Source organism: Zosterops lateralis (assembly GCF_965231275.1).
Source record: "Zosterops lateralis genome assembly, chromosome: 5".
NCBI lineage: Eukaryota > Metazoa > Chordata > Aves > Passeriformes > Zosteropidae > Zosterops > Zosterops lateralis.
This window is the reverse complement of record NC_139766.1, coordinates 41,643,184-41,664,286: the sequence shown is the minus strand read 5'-3', so window position 1 is coordinate 41,664,286 and position 21,103 is coordinate 41,643,184. Positions and strand designations below refer to the sequence as shown.

General features: G+C 36.7%; 1 protein-coding gene across 5 annotated transcripts in view; it reads left to right on the top strand.

Moving 5' to 3' along the window:
* Window positions 1–21,103, top strand: part of RAPGEF2 (Rap guanine nucleotide exchange factor 2) — a 180,940-nt gene that overhangs the window by 54,878 nt on the left and 104,959 nt on the right. For all 5 annotated transcript variants that reach the window (XM_083860976.1, XM_083860974.1, XM_083860975.1 and 2 more), the window contains exons 2-4: window positions 1,099–1,169; window positions 4,691–4,747; window positions 18,793–18,876. In XM_083860976.1, the coding sequence (XP_083717102.1) occupies window positions 1,099–1,169; window positions 4,691–4,747; window positions 18,793–18,876 (212 nt within the window). The remainder of the gene's footprint in view (window positions 1–1,098; window positions 1,170–4,690; window positions 4,748–18,792; window positions 18,877–21,103) is intronic.

Genomic DNA, 21,103 nt, shown 5'->3' with positions numbered 1-21,103 from the left:
TGGGACATCAATTATTTTTCTTTCATTGTGTCTGTATTTCTGTACTTTTTAGGCAGTTTTAAATTCGCAAATATTCCACAGTGATCAAATCTTTCATAAATTTCTAGCTTTGATATATTCCATTACTTGAAAAACATTTCACAGTAAGTTATGAGAGTTGTGTTGGTGTTAGTTTATTCTCAGCTTTGTCAGCCTCAACTAGTGGTTGTGGACTGTTGTTCTGATTTTTAATGAATTATGGATCATATTTGTTTCTCAACTAGCAAGTTTTAAAATAAGAAAAAGGATGATGAAACAGCATGAAATCCGTGAGCCAAAGTTAAATCACTCTAAATAGAGGTTGTTGGCTTCACTGAAGCTTTCTCTTAAATGCTGTAGTTATTTTAAGTATAACTTGAGCAAAGCCTTTAGCCTGGCATTAGTGTTTCCACAGTTGCATTTTAAGCTGTTTTAGTCTTGGATGTTGTTTTCATATCTTTATTAATGTTTTGTCAGGTGGATATTGAAGGTCCACAGTGGTTGAATGTAAAACTTCACCATATTATAACTAGGATCGTGTTTGGTTTTTCTTATTATCTCATGACAGTAATTTTCTATTCATGCCAGCTTTTTTTCCTCATTTAAGGTTGTGGATTATCTTCTGTTTGAAGAGGATACGATTTTAGAAATATCTCTTTACAATGGGGTGTTTTGTTAGACTGTGTTGTACATTTTTTCTTTCCCCCTGAACGTGAAAAGATTGATTTCTTATGACCTTGCTTTATGAAGTAAATGAAAGTTTTGGGGATGTTGGCTTTGGAAAGTGGGACTGTGGTAGTTGTAAAATAGTTCACTGTAATTCTGGACTAGGCTTGTTTCCTAGACATGGATTAATGACAGCAAAAGCTGAAAGGTTTCTGTATTTGATGTGGATGTGCTATCATTCTTCCTCCTGTGAGGTTCCAGATTATAATCAGAGGTGTTCCTGCAGTTTGCCTTTAACCTCCTGGAAGTGTGCCTACTACTCCTGTTAAGAGAGCTTTGGATGCTTTTAAAACCAGTATTTTAACAGCTTGTACCAAACTGAGAATACTAAAAATGTTTTCCTTATTTTTGTAGGACTTGGAGATTGTGTATTCATATTTACATGGAATGGAAGCATTGTCTAATCTGAGGGAGCATCAGCTAAGGTATGATACTTTGTCATTAAAACCCATATATGTTAATGCACTAACAAGGCAAAGGAGCAGTAATTTTGGTAACCATATTCTACTGCTGTGTACCCTGCCTCAAACTGCCTGTCACTGCGTTCTTTTCTTCTTTATTTTTCTAACACTTCCTCCTTGTATGTCTGCATAGTGAATCTCTGTTTGTTCCTTCCTATTTCTATTATGGATGTGTTTGTTTTCTTTTCAGACTTTTGGACTAGAAAGAAATGCTTTACATACAGAGTACAAGGCCGTATATTGATGAAATAATTTATGTAATATAATAATCATGAGAGCAGAGTCTGTTTTTTAGCTTCTGTTTCAGTTTGTGCTTCTTTTGTGTATAAATTGTAGTTACATTATGTACAACATATGCAAATAATACTTAGTAAACATATTTGATAAATGTCATTGACACTTTTTATTAAAATGCTTTATGAAGAAAATGAATTAAAGTCAAAACTTTCCCGAGAGCTTCGTATTTTTTTTTTTTTTGTAAAGACTTGAGTTTGCTTGATTTTTAAGTAATTGTTTCAGTTGTCCTCTCACAGGCATCTTACAGTAGAGGCTTCTAAGGGTATTTGGGCATTAGTGTGAGGCTGGCAGCTACAGAAAGAGGCCAGCACATCTCCTGTATGCCCTGTGGGTAGAGAGGGTGAATTACTGCTGGTTTATATGCTGAGCTATGCCAGCATTTTCCACATCTGAAGATGCTGAGGCAACTTTGACTTGATTAATGCTGGTTTAGGTTCTAATTTCTAGCCTCTTGCTTCGTCATTCTGTGGAAGTCCACATTCCCAAGCCAATATTCTGTAATTTGGAGAAAATAAAAGGCGGGGCTTTCTTTCTTCCAAAGCGCTCCAGACACATTTTGCAATGTGAATGTTAACTTCAAAGACGTCTCTGTAATTACTTTTGCTTTGGAAGGAGGTGGTGGTTACATTCAGTTGAAGTATTTTGTGTTACACTGTTATATGCAATGCTTTCAGCAGGTGAAGTTTTGCACAGCTGGAGTTGAACTGATGTTAACTTGTTTACAAAGATCAAAGTGTGCACATATGATTGTGCGGTATGTTAATGTGTGCTTCTTGGCTTCCTGTGTAGCATGAGCTTCTTGCTGAGGAATGTGTGGAACTTGCTCTCCCAGCCTAACGAATTCCTCAAAGAGAGCTTCTGTTTACAGTACCATACATGGAAAAGGCTGGGCTCCCAGCAGGCAGATGTTGGACTGAAAGCTTTTATAGTATCCTTCAGGACACAACTCTTCTTGTGGCACTGGAATGCCACAAAACCCTCTGAGATTCATTAAAACTGAATGTTTTAAATGTAGCCTCTGTAGTGAATAAGTTAGCATATGGCTTGCTGGTGATCTCATCTCTAATTTATTACATTTGTTGAGGAAGTGGATAAAGATCATGTTTGAGTGGTTGAGCAAAAACTGGACACCAGTATTGATCAGAACTAATTCAATTTTTTAAATATTTGAGGAAGCAATCTAGTTTGTACTGCTTGGTCACTGTAATTTCTAACAGTTCCACTGTAATGCCAAAATTGAAACGCTTGGCTACCTTCTGTAAGAGGCATTTTCTCCCCTATTGCTGTCCTAATAATGGGACCAAAATGTTGTAAAACTCAATGCCAGTGGTGAACTTGCGTGACTTTATCAAGAATGTGCTTCCTTCTATCCCAATTCAGAGGGGAACAAAACTTGCTTGTTAAAGTGATTCTGTTTCCTGTGACTCCTGCTCTTAGGGGGCGCTCTGCCCAGCATCATTCCAGACCAGTGGGGCACGGACTATCCTTGAACAGTATTTAAATTTTTAAATCTGACTCCTAGCAATGACTTCTCTTCTGGTAACTTCTCACCAGTGACTTCATGTCTGTGCTCCCCTTCCCTCTCAAAACAGGATCAGAGAGGGAAGGTGAAAACCCAGGAGGTAGAAGCAGACAGTAGCTTTTCAGTGTCTCTAAAAGATTTTGACAAGACCCAATTTTATGGTGGAGAGAAGTGTCTGAAAGAAGATGGTTCTGTGGTTCAAAGTTTTTTTGCTGTATGAAGATGGAAAAAGATTTATTAGCTGAAATTGATATGCAATACATAATGCTTAATTTCATACAATGGAGACATTTTTCTATGTGAAAATTTCTCAAAGATGGTCCAAAATGTAGATCTAAAATACCAGGGCATGAGAAAGATAGATAGAAAAATTAAGAATCAAGTTTTACTACCACAGCCTAATCTGCAAACAGAATTAGAATGTCAATTTTCTATTAACAATTTATGAATAGGCATGATACCAATTTATGAATAGGCATGATACCACTACAGAAAAAGCATTATTTCTTAGTGGGCTGAACTAATAAGTCAAATCCTGTGAGAGATGAGTGCTAAGGTGACTTTTGTAACAGTCTGTTGACTGTTGAAATGAATGATCTAGTAAATGGCAATTGATTGTGATGTCAAACCCAGACCAACTCCTACAGGCCTCAAATCAACTTTTTGGAGACTTTTTGCCAGAGCAGCAATTCCTGAGTGCTTTTGTCTGTTTATGATTGCTGGCAGCTGGTCATTGATACACCGAGATTCTGATGATGGATTATGTGAGGAAAGAAAATTTATTTCCAGAATTTAAATATAGTTCCTTATTTGAATGTTCTTATGAGCCTCTTAGGTAAATCTCTGTCTGGCTGTCAAATAGCCTTGGGGTTTGCAGTCTGCTTCAGAGCTATAGAAAGGCCAAGGGAGGCAGTGGGATTTGTTTTGTCCCCAACCCCCCAGTAATTCACAGGGCTGTTTCCTTGAGGCCATAGACACAAATGGCATTGTGATTTTTCTACACCAAGTTAGCATTGCATTTCCTAGTATATGGTAAGTTCTATTAGAGTTGCTCTCTATTATGCCACATTTGTCAAGCAGACAGTGAATATGAAAGCACTTTAATCCTCCCCTCCAGACAGAGGATTTTCCTGCACGGAATTCTCCCTACTTTGAGCTCTCTGGGATTTCAGCATTAAAATATCATGGTAATTTTCAAGTTGCTGAATTTTAGCAAAATGAGAAGCATGCAACATAATTTCTTGTTTTATCTATTGGGCCTGACTTGAAAAAGAGAACAGTTATTATATTGTATCTCTGATTAGTGTTGCACATAGTACATTTCTTACCATTTCTAAATTTCAGATTTGTTTTTATAAAGCTACTTGCTTTTATCACATCACTGTGGAAATTAGATCAGTATAATTTTTGCTTACTTTTATAGAATTTGTTATGGGAACAGCTACATCTAGTGTCCTAAAGCAAATCTGATCTTGGATGAGCTAATAACTTAAATGTTTAGATTTTATGATTTGTTCTCTTGTATTGTGAAACAGCTTGGATTGAAATTAGTGGTTGGTTTCTGTAAGTGCTGGAGTTACCTGTGGAAATGATGAGTAACTTTAGAACATGAAATCTTTGTGACACTGAAAGGAGTCATAACTAAAATTGACTTATTCTCTTTCAGACTGATGTGTGAAACTGTTAGATACGAAAGACATGAAGCAAATGAAGTGCTGTACTAGTAAGTATTTCTGCTTCCTCTTTTATGATGTTCAAAGAAGTAATTCATGTTAAAGTGAGTTGAGGACTGTTTAATGCCAAAATTCCTTGCCTAGCTTGGACAGTCTGTAAATATAAATGATCCACTTCATTTTCATCATGAAACACCAGAGAAATTTGCTGGTGCTAGGGAGAGAGCTAACAGTAGCTCTTGCTTGGTGGTGCATGTTGCATTAAATTAATATATGGGTGTGGGATGTCTTTTCATTAATTGTCATTTAGTCTTACTTCAGTTTTATGAAAGTAGTAGTGATCAGCTCTTCGTGCCAGTGGTGCCAGATTGACAAATCTAACATGGTTTATAATTAGCAGGGATGTGCTCTAGTGTCAACTCAGATTTACAGTAGAGAGGTGAGAATTGTAATTGCTTCATTTATGGAAGCATTTTATTGAAACAAAACATTTATCAGATTCTTACTTGCTGCCCCTAACCCAGACTCTAAATGCGTATTTTTCTAAGTTATCTGGCATGATTTGAACGTTTAAGCATACAAAGAATACACTTCTATGCCTTCTTTTGTACTTGTGTAATTTTTTCTATATGGAGCATCAGGAGGAAGATGTGATTGAGTAAACTCAAATGCTGGGCCTTGACCATTCAGCAAAGTTAAATTAAGGTCTAACGAAACTCAGTGATGTTATATATGGGAAATACACAAGGTCACAATCTGTAGGTGGATAGATAAAATCTATAGGTGGATAGATAATTTTAATTAGACCAATATAATCTTTATTCATTTTACACACTGATTTTCTAGGGACCACTGTGCTGGTGATTTGTCCTTTTCTAGGCAGTTGGTGTGTGTCTCTTACGTAACAGAGTTTTTGTTTAGACCCAGTATTTTGGTCATTCTAAGCACTAACTTAAATTTGAATTATATGCAGAATGAATCCATACTGTTAGCTAACCATATACTCAATGCAGGCAAAAATTACAGGGAATATGTGCCTGAGAAAATACAGTTCACAAACAGGAGACTGTAAAATCTGGGGTTACTGGAAGTGCATTTTGCAGTTCTTTTGCACTGATTTCCTTTGTCACTCCTTTCATGTGACTTCATCTTCACTTTGGTTGTTTGCCTGTCATCCCTGTTTAGTTGCTTCTTGACATTTTTCCCCCATGATTTATTCAAAAGATTTAATGGACAGTTTGGCAGTTTCTGGATATAGATGCTAATGCAGAATGTGCATGCTCTAGCATTTCACATCTCTGATTTAATGTTTAATGGGCTAAACTTGGAAGCTAACAATTAATATGTTTTATTTAAAAAAAATGAAAAATTCCATGTTTTGAAACTAAAAATATATGTTGCTCTGAACTGTACTTTACATTTTTTTTAAATGAATTATTTGAGATCTACTTAGTAAGAAAATCCCATGAAACCTGTAGTCTAATTTCAGTGTTCTATTTTTAGGATAATGAACTCGTAGGGTTCAGTTTTTTTGTTTCACACATTCAACCTGTGTGTTCAAGATGTACTCTTCTAAGAAAAGGAATTGCAGTTTTGCTATGGATATGTTTGGAAAAATTCTTTGAGTACTACAGGAGAGAAGCAAAGTGATAGCCAGGCTAGGATTGATCCACTCAGTTATGAGCCATAGGAAATCAGCTTGGAACATGCGACCTGGTTAGTTTTTAATGAACTTACCAGAGTTATCACTTGATGCTCTTATTTTCATCATGAAGGCTAAGATATTAAAAGAGCATTAGATTTTAACATTTTAGATTGTTTTTTAAGTTACAACTTCTTTCTCCTGCCCCGTGATGGTATATTTGCATTGATATCTGAAATTGGGTGCTATATCTGTTAAAATAGCTGCAACTGTTGGAGCTGTTAATTGACCTGTGTGTTTGACCTCCCTGAGGCAAAACTTAATGTCTCAGTGCAGAAAAGCTGAATCTTTATCCCTAAATGCTAATGTGCAGACTAATGCAGTTACATGTTTATTTGATCAAAGTTTTTTCATTGTGAAAACGGTGTGTTTGTCTGTTTTGTCAGTGGTATGTATAAAAAAAGTAAGTTTCTATTGCAATGCTGAAAATAAATATATGTGTTCCTTACAAGCACAGCAATTATTTTATTCTACACTAAAAAACAAAGAAAAATTTGTTAATTTTCGTAGTAGCTCTATAGATTTTTTTAATGACCAAAGGGATAAAACAGAGCACGTTGTTTAAAATTGGCTCATCTCATCTACATTTACTTTACTATCAGCGGGTGTACATGGTAGTGACAAATCCTCAAACCCTACGGCCATCTCACTGTTTGCATGGAAACTGGGTTATTAGAAGTGGCAGTTCAGCTTGAGTTATTCTTCATTTGCCAGTCATTCTACTCCTTTCATTTGATGGGAAGTTAATGATAAAAGGGCTTAAAACCTGCAAAGCAAAACTTCAGAATTGAGGCTTACTTGACATAGGTATTTTGTATACTTTTTTTAACTTGCTACCTTTATTCAAATCTACTTTGAGATCTCATTTAAAAAATATATGGTTTTGGTCACTTAATATATATTTTATCAGTAGTCCAGTGGAAAAAAAAAAAGTTCTATTTTCTTATATGCATCATAGTAATTCTTGATGTCTCTAATAGTGAGCTTCCAATTAGCATTTTCTTTGGAAAACAAAACCCTAGCAGGTTTATAGAGGGTGTTTATACCTCTTTTGTTGAACAAAATTTTTCAGATCAAAATTGAGTTTTGTGCTATGATGGCAGAGGAATCTTTGGCAATTAATGCTCTGATTGTAAGCAAATGAGTTTGTGTCTAATAAAACAAGCACCTCTTTTTCCTCCTCATTAGTCGTGTGAGGGCAGTATGTGTTTTTCAGCCATGCTGTTTGATATTTCTGTGTGTATGCATCACTGGTGTTTGGTTTACTCTTTCTATAAGGAAGTCTTGTATAATTTTAAGCTTCTCTTATTTTCTTCATTAAGAATATTGGATTGGCAGAAAATACGTTAAGGTTTGCCGACCTGCAGTCCAGAGTTGTTCACTAATAAAACCTGATGTTTCTGAATTGCCAGACTGTAGCACAGCATACTTTTGTGATTACATTCCCTGTAGTTTGAGCAATTTAATCTGGAACTAACTTAGTTACTTAGTTTTAAAAAATATGAAGGGAACCCCAGTCCAGGTTATTGTGGAGTGATGTTTTTTTTTTTTTTTTTTTTTTTTTTTAGCGATCCTTCAAATATAATCCTGGTAGGATATATACTCCTACATTCCACATGTCCCTACTGAGAAGATTTAATTTTCGATTAAAGGTTGTAACAATAACAAATTTTGCAGTCTGTAGGACTTCAATAGTAGACTACTGATTGTGATGGTGGTGTTTTTTAAAAAAGGACAAGTGTTTTAAAAAAAAGTAGTTATCTCTTGGATATCTTGAACTGGATTTTAGTGTTAATGTCTCTGGCTGGAAAAGCTCTTGTCTAATGTCAAAATGTTTGTGTGTTTTTATGTATTTCAGTTTGCAACCTTTAATAAAATTCAACGTGGAGAAAGAAAAGTAGAAGTTGTATATATAAACTGGAGATTGAAGAGACAAGTTGCATGTAAAATGCAGTTATTACTACAGAGAATGTTCACAGCTGAAACGAGAAATAGCAAGCTGATTAGTTTCTAAGTTTACCAACTGTGGTAGGCAGGTGTGAGACAAAAAGCTGTACAATTAGGTTGTGTTTTGATTTTTTCCTCATTCCCAATTTGTCATGCAGTCTGGAATGAAAAACATCTGCTTGTATTAAGACTGTAGTGCTTGTATGGTGGTGGGATGGGGAGGGAAAAGAGGATGAGAAGTGGAGAAGACTTTAGAAAAGATGAAGATATATAATTTCAGCTGATTATTTTTGAAATTTCCATAATTAGAACTAAATTCTAAGGTCTATTAGCAAGTAGTATCACCATCCAGTCTTAGCAAAGTTTTTTGAATTACATCACCGTGGTAAATCACAAGACCCAGACACACTGGTGTTGGGCTAGTCATGCAGCCTTCTCCAGCCATCAAATCCTGAAACAAAGGAAATCTGGAAAGGGAATAAAGGAGCACAACTCCTTGGTAGCTGCTCAAACATCAGTTGTTTTCTTAGATGAAAATGTGTCTTTCATGAGGTAGAGCAGAATGTCTCAAAAATGCTGCAGGGCAGTAGTTCTGTGCAAGGACAGGTGAGAAATAGATCTGTGAGTAAGATCTGTCTTTTTAAGAGTGGGAGTCCAAGAGTCATGCTTTAAGTCCTATAATAAAAGCAACATTTATTGAATTCATGGTTCTTTCATGGTAACCTATTGCCCTGAAGACCCTCAGGAGGACAAGCAGTGCATGTAAATCAACAAAAATTTATGCCAAAGTTGCTGTACATTTCTGCATAGCCTGACTTGAAGTGTGACAAAAATGAGCTAAAACTATCTTCCTTTAGCTATTCTCACACACTCAGAGAATATTCTGAGTTGGAAGGTACTCACAAGGATCATCCTGTTCATGTCTTAAGCGGATGGCCCATACAGGGATCAAAACCACCACCTTGGCATCATTAGCACTCTGCTCTAGCCAACTGAACTAATCTCAGAGTTGTGTGATTTTTAAACAGAACAGCACTGCTGAGACCACCTTACTGAATTTGTGTTAAGATGGAGTGCTTTTATGGATGCAATGTACGTGGTCTATAGGTATATATGTTTATATCTTACATATATAAAACTTAAATCCTGAAAGACTGCAGAGAGGAATTGGTAGAGAATCTCTAGAGGTGATAGGACCAGAGGAACTGGCCTCAAGTTCTGCAGGGGAGATTTAGATTAGAAAGCAGGAAAGATTTCTCTACAGAAATGGTTGTCAAGCACTGGCACAGTCTATAGCTAGGGAAGTGGTTGAGTTACCATGCCAGGGGGTAGTTAAAAGACCTAGATGTAGTGCCTGGGAACATGATTTTAGTGATGAACATAGCAGTGGTGGGTTAATTGTTGGACTTGTAGATTGTAAGGATCTCAACCTAAATGATTCTATGATCTCTGCGTCACTATCAGAATTTTCAGGTAGATCTCTGCAGGCAATATATATATTCCTTTGTGCTTCTTCTACATCCATAGGTTTCTGTGGAAGTTCTGCAGCAGTATATTTAATAATGCAAACAAATGCTGCAGCAGGGCTGGCCTCTTCTGTTTTGTCCTGAAAATATTCCTAAAGGTGTATTGTGCCTTCTGATATAGTTGGGCAGTTGCCAAAGTATCATTGGGATACTGCCAGTTCTGCACTGCAGTAAATCAGGAACCTGATTCATATGTTGTGTTGTGGATACATTTTCTGTGGGGAATTTTTTAGGCACTGTCTATCATTAAGAAACACAGTCAAGGACTTGGCAGTTGTCTCTGTATAAACAGACACTGAATCAAGGCTTCCTAATTGTGTCAGTGATCAATGTTAGTCTGTTGGCTTTGCACAGCCGGTTCCAAATTTGTGTTATTGTTTGACCTGATTTTGAGACTTCTTTGAATGATGACTCAAGTAATGTTTTTGCACCTTCTTTACTGTAGATATTTCACAGAAAGCTGTCATGTTTTTGTTGCAATTCTGAGAACTTTGGGGCAGTCAAAGCTTTGCTTTTGGAGACGCATTAGAGAGCTGTAAAATACAAGAACAGATTTGTCTGTCTTGACCTCAGAGTGTTTTGGATGCATGATCATTTTATTTTGCTGCTTCTGTAATTGTTTTCTGATGATTTAGGAGACTGTAATTTTTATTCTGAATTTTTCTTCTGATACAAAGGGCTAATTCACTCTACAGGTTTAATATCAAGACTTCAATGACAATAGGTCAATTAGCTTGTGTGCATATATTTGTGTAATGTATTTAGTGATTGCCTGTTTAATCCACTGTCTTAGACTGACAGGCATTACTGACACTCTGCAATAATCTCTGATTTGACCAAAATTCTCATTTTATTTTACTGATTTTATTTCAGGGTAAAAAAAATAACAAATAACATAAATATTTGAAACAAAAAGATACTTCTGATTATTTGTTTTCATGAATACTGAGGACTTGTTTCCTGTGGTTCATCCTTCTGCATTTCCCATTGTTGCTACCAGGAGTCAAAACACCAGTTTTCATCTCATTCCATCTGTAAAATAAGGCATAAGTTGAAATGGACCTAAGTTGAAATATGCACACTGTTTAGTGAAAATCAGAAGTTCAAAATTCTGAGTTATCAGTTTTGTTACTGAATGTATTTTAAGTCTGTCTTAAATTCATTCTTATTTCTAATCTTCACTCTAAATATAACTTCAGTGTATTCACAGAAGAAGAAAAGTATTGGAAAATTGTTTTGGCTGATGCATCAAGTGCCAATCTCTTCTACTTCTGTGTTTGGGATATACCTCTTAATGTTACCAAGAGCATCTGAAATGCTCTGGCAGATGTCAGGTAACTGCTTAACTGGCTTAATAAGGAGAATTAGAGGCAGTACTGACAATGTTAGCAAGCAGTTTTTTGGTCATTCTCTGAACACTACAGTGCTAGTGGGCAGGATCTTCAGGCAGTGAGATGTCTACCTGAGAGAATTGTTCAACTTAGACGTGTTTGACATCCCAAGGCACTTCAAGGCTGATGTCTAATTCTGGCAGTGATTATTCAATTAAAACAACAAACTACCTATAGCTCTCAGCATGGAGAGGATAACCAAAATGAGCAAAGAGAAACAGACAGATTAATCTGCTGGAAGGATATCCTATGGAGCACAGGCTTGCGGAGCAATGTTCTTTGGGATTTCTTCTTGTGTAGTGCTTAAATGCCTGAAAGAGCTCTCAGTTCTGACATGTCACATTTCCATTGTTTCTGCTTCTCCCAAGTGGAGACATGGGAACATGAGCAATGTCTTTGGAATTACTCTGCTTACTTTCTGGAGTTTATTCAACTTTGAACAATGCTGAGTATGATGAAAATGTAATAGGTACACCTCAGTTTGTAAGTTCTTTTATCAGAACAATTACAAATGTTATAGATTGTAGGATGATGGTATTATATCCAGTTTAAGTGTAAGTCTTGAATGAATCATTTAGTAGTTGGAATTTTAAAGAATTACCATCTCCATAAATCAAACTAGCTTTTTCACAACCAAGAATTTGTTCTTGCCAAAATCATGACCTTTTTATGATGTAGTTTGAAAAGGGCTCTGAATGGAAAGCAATTTTGGATGTTGATGATGAGTTAAGTTAGGGGTCTTTCCAGCATCTGGAGTTGCTGGAAGTCCAGTGTTGGGGGGGAGAATGACATCTCTGTTGCTTAATTCTCAGGATAGACACAAATGTAAAAGGAATATTAAACAGTAATTATATGCAAGTAATTTCTGTGCTTGTTTCCACTGAGACCTGCATGGTATTTAGCATTTTTCATGTGATGTTTTAAAGGAGTTGGCTGAGAAGCCAATGACCAGAAGATGAGCAGAAGAGCAAAGACTTTAGTTTAGCATTTGCTTTCAAGTCCGGGTATTGAATTTTGCACTGAACTGATGCCTTGTTTGACAGAATTAAAGCATGTTTGACAGCAGTCATCACAAAGATCTGCAAATTTTTGCCACTGTGCATCCTTATGATGTTCATAATCTCAGGTGAACCTGAGTGAGTAAGCATGTGCTGAATATGGTTCGTTATTCCAGAGGTTTTAGTAGTGCTGTGTCTCATATTGATGGAGAAAATCTAGTTATTTCTAAAGAAGTCTTCAAGAAAAGTGATGTATCAGGACTTGTTAGGATAGAGGAAGATACTGCAGATGGTATAGATATTTGAGATTTATTTGGCCTTTCAACAGGTTGATTTAAATCTTTATTGTAGCTGAATATTTTGGAGGGTTTTTTTGCCACCTGAAGTAATCAGGAAATCTGAAAGCTAAAATTGGAACACCTATGCTACTGTAGACAGATGCCTTACAGAATTGATATGTGTGGTGGACATGTTTCCTTGTGAAGAATTTCTTTGATACACCATTAATATACAATTCAGATGCATCCTACAAATGTTTAGTTGCAAACACGCAAGTGCTGCTGATTGCTTTATATAGAAATAAAGTATTTATAATTAGAAAATAAAGCTTTAGTTTTAAGTAGTGTATATGTAGCTACTTGCTGGTCTGGGAATAAGAAGCTGGCCCTACTCAGGGCATAAATAGATCATAGCATGAAGGGTTTGGTACAAGGGCTGGAGACTGTGAGAAAGCCTGCAGACTTCTTGGATTTCGTCAGTCTAGAGATTTATAGGCACTTCTTGATTTTTGAACTTTAAGTGCCTCTGAGGTCTCAGAGAAAACAGTCATATGCTAGGAAATGTGAAAGCCTCAGTCTGGAAATACTGTCTAAGCTCATCAGTGTTGACAACCTAATGATGTCATAGGCCACTGCATAATTACACAATTGAAGTTTCCAGACAGAACAGTAAGTGACAGCTGTGAAGTTTCTTTGCATAGTTCTGTCTTCATTTTTTTGTGTATTTTTCAAAGCAGAAAGGTGTCCTGTCTGGCTGCAGGTTGTAGTTGTGTTAAAGGACTGTGTGAAGGAAGCTGGACAGGGAAACACAATGGGAAGGCATTGCAATCCAGTTCATGGCTTTCTGTTTCTAGCTCCTGAATTCCTGTAAATCAAGTTCTCTGGTGTTCTGGGGAATTATACATTCCCCAGGAAATCCTCTGCTCTAGAGTGTGCTATAATACAAAAGTCAAGATTTCAAGCAGATTTATGCAAGTTTTGTTCAACTAAAGTTCAGATTATGAGTAAAACCTGCATTTTGGTGGCTGTTTTGGTATTGGCTTTCAGTTTTGCACCACTGTAAGGTTGCAGCTAGAACCTGAATATTCTGAAAACTTTATTAGTAGGTAGCTCTATCATAGTATTTACAGCTGAAGAACTTAAATCTCGGTAGTGGAGTCCTTTTGTTGTTATTTCTGCAGAACACAAATCTTATTTTCAGCACAAGAATGAGTGTCTATTGATTTTGCTGTTCTTACTGCCCCTAATGAGTGACTTAGGGGTGGACTTCATTCTGATTCTCTGCAGGATAAATTGCTTGTCATCTAACTTTCTTGGTAATAAATCTTGTTTTCTGTAAGTAGAGAAAGTGGATAGCTTTGCTGCTTTTGGTAGGCTGTATAACTTTTAACAGTTTTCATCCAGATGAATATCCAGAACAGTAGCTGAGCTGAATAAAGATCCCAAAACAAACAATAATTTTCCTTGTCTCAGGTATTTGAAGCAAAGCATTCTGTCACTTAAGGCCATCGTGTGGAGTAAAGTCTTGCCTGCAAAGGTCTGTGTATGCCTGCTTGGAAATGTACAGGTGTTGATAGTTCCTGATTTCAGTTATTTCTCACACTGTGCATATAGCCCTGCAGGAGTGGAGAGGGGGTAAGAAAAGAATTCCAAACTGGGTAGGAAGTGCTGTTTGCCTGGGTTAGATGACCTTTGCTTTCAGCCTGATGTGGACCATGGAATTATTAAGGTTGGAAAAGACCTCTGAGATCACTGAGTCCAACCAGTAGCCCAGCACTGTGAGGTCTGCCGCTAAACCCTCTCCTCAAGCACATCTACACGTTTTTAAAATGCTTCCAGGGATGGTAACTCAATCATTTTCCTGGGCAGCCTGTTCCAGTGTTTGGCCACCCTTTCAGTATCCCATCTAAATCTCCCCTGGGGCAACTTGAGGCTGACTCTTGTCCTATTGTTTATTGCCTGGGAGAGGAGGCCAGCCCTTGTCTGGCTACAGCCTCCCTTCAGGCAGTTGTAGAGAGTGAGGAGGTCTCCCCTGAGCCTCTTTTTTTTCCCAGGCTAAACACCCCAACTTCCTCAGCCACTCCTTACAGGACATGTGCTCCAGACCCTTCACCAGCTCTGCTCCATGTGGAGTGTTCACTGCACTTCCAGTCTCCTCATGTGTGACAGCTGCTGCTGCAGTGGTTGTGGTGATGCTGGACAGCAGTGGCATCCTTACTAAACATCTTACCTCAGCAGATGTCTTTCCTTTTTACATCAGCTTGACTGACAGGTGCTATGGACCTTCCCCTTAACTCTCCTAAGCTGGAAACACCCGTGCATCTCTTGAAGGATGCCTTTGTGGAAAGGTCATCAGCATCAATCCTGCTTCAGCTAATTCCTGATGAAGTGCTTATGTGGGCTTAATGCCCTCCTGCAAACGCAGTCAGGGAAGTGTCCTGTCTGCAATAAAGCCTTCTAAGAACAATTTGCTGTTGTCTCTTTGGCAGAAGAAATATCTTTAGGACAAATAAAGTTTCTAGATTGTTCTGTGGGCTGCTAGGGGTAGGCATTATTCTAGCAGTGAAAGAAAACTTTATAATTAGGCTTATTCTCTAGAATTCAATTTTAATGTTGAAAATTAAGTGTAAAATGTGAATGCAAAGAAAACGTTTCGAATGTGAGTGCTCTCTATTGGGTGAAATGGTATTTGCATGAGTCCTCAGGCAGCCTGAAGAACTACTTTTATAGTTCAGCATCAGCTTCTTCTATAGTTCCTTCTGTCTTTCATTACAGGCACAAAAGTCCTGAAGAATGCAAATGCATTGTTGATGAACAAATGTCTAGCATAGTACAGAAAACATGAAAGCTTGATTGAAAGCCCCATGATGTTTGAATAGGATTGTGGAATGCCCAGAATCCTTAAAATGAAAGAACTGCACGTGTTTCTTGTGACAGTACTGTCTAGCAAAAGCTGGCTGCCAAATGGCTTTGTTGAGGCTTAGTTCTAATCAACTGAGAGTATAGCAAGTGTTAAAAGTGCAAGAGTTAAATGTATTTTCATATGAAAGAAATAGGGCTGTGTTTCATCTGCATTTTTTTTTTTTTCTGAGGGAAGCATGTGGGTTCTGGAGAAAGAAGTGTGTTTGCTATGCATGTAGGATTTTTTCAGATGTTTTGCTCAAGACTGTAATAAGACACTACTAGTTGTTAAAATGAGGAGAATTAATACCCGTGTTCTTTGCTGTTGAAGACTGTCTTGGAAATATTTATGATGTTTTGGCTGACAGTGGAACTTTTAGAAGAATGCAGAGTGTATTTCAGGGAAGATACCTTGAATACAGACACATTCTGTAGTAATATTCCACTACTGTGACACAGCAATATTGAAGTTTTTTTTAATTTAGATAATTGAAAGTTTTGAGTTCAGTAGATATGCACGACACAAATAGCTTAGAGCTTAGAAATTCTCAAATGTAACTGTAAAAATAAAACCAGTTATTAAGTACACATAAAGCAAAGGGAAATCAAATCCAATTAGATGGTATTCCTCAAGTTTAATTTATTTTTTTAATCAGTTCTTTCAGCTGTCAAAGGAGCAGATGCTTTGATTATATACAAAATGGATAAAGTACAATGTTCATGACAGAAAAGTGAGAAGGAGCAACAACCTTTGAAGAGCCAGCTTGCAGAGAAAGAGAATAAACCTGTGAATTGGCAAAAAAAGAAGAATAAATAGAACTGAGTTGTATGATTACCTGAGTAAGAAGTCATGCTGTGTGTGATCAAATAAGAAAAAATCAAACCACTGCTGTTGAATGCATAATCATTCTAGGTGTTTGTTAAATGATTCAAAGGTAGATTCAAAAGCAGCCTTAAGAATTTGCATATTGAACATATTGACTGGTGCTTGTGAAAGCCAGTAGCTGCTTTTCTCTTTGAAGCTAAAAGATCTCCAATGAGAAAAGATGATTGAAGCCCCTTACAAATAGGTGGTTTGAGAGAGGATTTCAAAAAGTTAATCAGCTCTTAAAAGTAGGAAAAGAAGAGCTTGCATGTTGGTAGATTTGCAAAAGTTAAAATACTTTCTATTGGCTTAATTTTTTTCTACTTGGACTATTTTATCATTGGAAATGCTTTTCTGGAAGCATGAGAAGATCTTCTAGATTATTTTTGCTTTAGAATTATAAAATCCATGACCCCAGGTTCTGTTCTATCAGACTACACTTTACTACTTGATCAAACTGCCTGCTTTAGGAAAAGGAAAAAAACAAAAACCCACCACCGCCAAGACCAAAAAACTTATGTGATAATATAATGTACTGTAATACACGTGGAAAAATTATTAAAAGCCCTAACAGACTTGCAGTTCAGCAGCAATACTGTTGTATGCCTCTGCATAGGACTCATGGGGAAAGAAGGAATATTTAAAGATGTGTAACTTAACTCAGGTGCATGTTTATGATTTTAGGAATGATATTTTGTTGGAAATGCTGGCTTTCTTGAGTTTATCTGATTTAAACTGGTTCCCTGCACTTATGCACAATGTTGATTTTTGTAGACCCACAAGTTTGAGAGTGATACAAGCCCATGTGAGAAGCAAGTGAGGCACATCTCAGAATTAGGCATCTTGGAACACTTCAGCTATGTCAATCAAAATGCTGTTGTTTGAGCTGTGGGACTGTGTTATTCCTTTGTTTTCTATGGTCTATCAGTATAAAGAAGTATTCCTGGGATCTTGATTCTGAAGATGTTGTCACTTGTCTGGTGTGTGTGGCTGACCATCACTTCACTGGTCAGGATATTGGCTATTTGTGGAAGAAATACGAGCTCTGTCTTCTTTTTCAGCTCCTCTGTTCTTGGCCCTGGATTGTGTCCCCTCAGTTTCCTCTGCTATTTTTCTATGTTTCTGTCCTTTCTCTCATGCTTATATAATACAGTAGAAAATGTAAATGGAGCATGATTTTAGATTGGATGGTTTGCTCTCAGCTCTTTTAGGCTAGCACATTTGTTTTGAGGACCATTGTGTATATACTTCTGAAATTGCAGTTCTTCAAATGAAAAATACACTGCTAACATGTACATTGTCTACTAACATTTAATATTAGATTTTAATACTATGCTGTCATCACTGTTAAAAGATGTGGGCTGTTCTTACTTGAAGTAGACCTAGTTGTTGCTAAAGACTTGAGACATATAATTTAAAAAAATGAAGGTGCTACAAATTAATTAAGTAATCTGCATCTCTTAGTGTCACTAGGGATGTGCTTTTCAATAAGAATGCTCATGCAGTTCATAACGATGAACTCCATTCGTCTTGAATTCAATTAATCAGTTTTTCTGGAAGAAGCAGGAGTGGTAGAAACTGAAGTACAGTAGGGAGATTCTCAACACTGACTGTCAATATGGAATGAGACTTCTACTGTAGCTATTTCTAGTAACCTTAATCTATTTTATTTTCCTGCGCAAACGTTATTTAAATTTACTTACCCAAAAGGAGTCTAAGCATATCAAAAGGATTTTGTTTTACTCAAGGAGCAACATCTGAATCTACAGTAGAATGAATTGTGCCTGGATGACAAAGTCTTCCTCATCCAGTTCCTCTTAAGGTTGAAGAGAGGGGAAAGGAAACTTTTTGCCCCTTTTGTTTTGAATTTATTTTGGTGTCAGGAAGAGACATGAAAGGGGCAGTGCTTAGCAGCAGCAAATGATGACTCACAAATCTGATGTAGGTTTATCTTCTGCAAATGTTTCTGATGGTCTCTTACCTTGTAGAAAGGCATGCTGATGCAGAAAGGAAAGTTTCTCTCTTGAAGAAAGGGTTGAGAAGAAGGTGGCTAGTATTGGGAAAGGATGCCTTTATATATAGGGGGAAAGATGCTACAGCTCTCTTCAGCAAGAACTGAAGAACTGTCATTCTTCTTCAATGCACTCGATAGAATACAATACAGTATGTTTACTGTAGCTTGTCTTCCTTTAATCACTTACAGTTGTATTAATTTGAATTGGGCTGTTACCAAATGGATACATAGATAGATAGATGCTTTTAATAAAGTCAAGTAAATGCAGTTAAGCATTCTAATAATGTATATATTTGCAGGTGGAAATAAGAATAGTTTAATTGAATTATTTTTAAAATAATTCAGTTGTGTCTCCTTCCATAGTTTGGAGCATTTTTGCCTCCTTGGTGTTCTTTGTAGTGCAAATTTGGTACTGCTGTGACTAGCTTAAATCAAGTGTTTTAAACTGTGTCATCTTTTTTTTATTATTCCAGCCCTGATGATATTGGCACCTGTTGGTATATCCTGCTATCTGGTTCAGTCTTCATTAAAGAATCCATGTTTCTTCCAAGGAGCAGGTATGTCAGCTATGAATGTACTGCATTCTATATTTTAAATATAAATCATGAGATATAGAGGTCTTTTAAAATTAAAAGGCAGGGTTATATATTTAATGAAACACAGAAAAACAAATCTAAACACACATCTCCGGCTTTTACTAGCTGTGGTAACTGTTTCATGCCCACAGCTAGAACTGAAAGTCCATCTTTGTGGACAGTGTACAACTGCCCAAAGTTCATGCAGATGCTGTCGATTTAAAAAATATAACCACTAAAAACCTGACAAATGGAGTGAAGGACTGAGTAATCCCTTCCTGTTAGTAATCAAACTTCAAATTACAGGATGCAGTAGAATTAGGATGTGGATGTTTTCCTTTACTTACTGTGCACAAGTCTTTGGTGCATGTTTTAGCATATGCTTTGCTCATGTTACTGTGGGTTTTGCTGATTCTGTATAATGTTGTGCTCCATGCAAATAGATTTTTAATGAAGAGTGGTTTCCTACATGGAAAAAAAAGTTTGAGTGTGAGGAACTCACAATTTATATCACTCCAATAAAAAAAAAAAAAAAAAAAAGAAAAAGAAAAAAAGAAATATATATATTTATATATATATATTTGGAGCTATGGAAAAAAAATGCAAGTGATTGCATTTAATGGAAGCAGAGCAGAATTATTTTAAAATGCTGGTTCAATGCATATTCATGCAGACTACTGTAAAAGGCTCCTTTGAACTATATGACATGTAATAAAATTTCTGAAGGGCAGAATGAAAGAATGACCTATCTCTGTACAGTATCATGATAATGAATGCACTGGAAATTTTTTTACAATTTAAACAGTGTGAAACCACTTTGTGGCTAATGTTGGTTGGCATATGAAACATGAGATCTTCAAATCTGCCAGTGGGAGGGAGAGCAGTGCAAATCTTGGAACTTCCATTTGATGATGGTGGCATATTCTTGATGCAGTCAAGTGTCTTTTGTCTGTCAGGCACTGCTGATAATAAGGTTTATTAGATGTGCCATCTAATAGCTAATGCTAAAGGTGCAAAAGTGATTATTGGAAAAAGTAGCAGAACAATAAGTTATAGGACCCCTACTTCTGGAAAAGTGAAAATTGTCCCATATATAATCCATGAGCAGGCAGGGCCAGGAAAGCTGGCAGAAAGTGCTATATTTAGATACCAGGAGACAAGATATATAATACCTGAATTAATGTAGGTGGGCTGTATATAGTCTATGGCAAGAATCTTCTGTTCCTCTGAAATACAGCAATGCTTGTGCCTCACTCACTTGGACACTTGAAGACAGGTGATATTTAATGAGATAAACAATGAACTTGAGCCTTTTCCTGGGAGAGTGAACAGAAAATCACAGATCCTGAGACAATAAGCAGAAGATTTAAGTGCTGCTCACATGCAGAAATGTGTAAAATGACATCTGGGACAGTGTCTGATACCTTAGTGAAGTACAGGTATGGAATTTGGCATAAGAATAGGTTTTATAGTTGTGGATGAAGTCAAGTGGATGTCAAAGCTCGTGTCTTGGGAAGCAAATGCAAGAGAGACAATTTGTTAATTAACAAAGATAACTTAAGTCCATTAAACCAAAATAAGGAAACTTTAATTATACAAGATAAAAAGTATTTTGGGAGAGTAAAACCAGAGTCATTCTAGTGAGAGGCTTGGTGCTTAGAAGCTGTGGTCATTGAAGGCTAGGTGAGGGCATTATTAAAATTTAGGACAAGGTTAATCAGGATTTTTTCTTCGTAAATGAGTAAGTTGTGATTGGGCTTTGGGCTCATCCATGAATAAGAAACTTGGCAAAAATGGGAGGGCACTTGGGTTAAATTTCTGATTTAGAATACTGGTGGCTAACAGATGATTTATTAGTTTATTTATTTAATAAAAAAAACAGCCTGAGAAGAGAATTCAGTTTTTCAGCTTTACTTGTGCTGCCACTGAACTGCTGAGAGAGAAACAGCAAACTGCTCAGATATACATATTGGGCAGAAGAGACTGATTAGCAGAAATGCTAAAATGAAATTTTACAGTGCTCAGAAAAAAGGGAGAGAGCCCTGAAAAGGCTGCTGTCCAGAAAGAACTGATCGGGTGGTATTCTGGAATCTAAAGATTTGGTTTGCTGTAAAGGTTGGTTTGCTAAACCAACTGCTTACATATACAGAGATTAACAATTTCAAGAGCCTTTTTGAGCATTGCATAATTTGTGCATCTTGATGTCCTA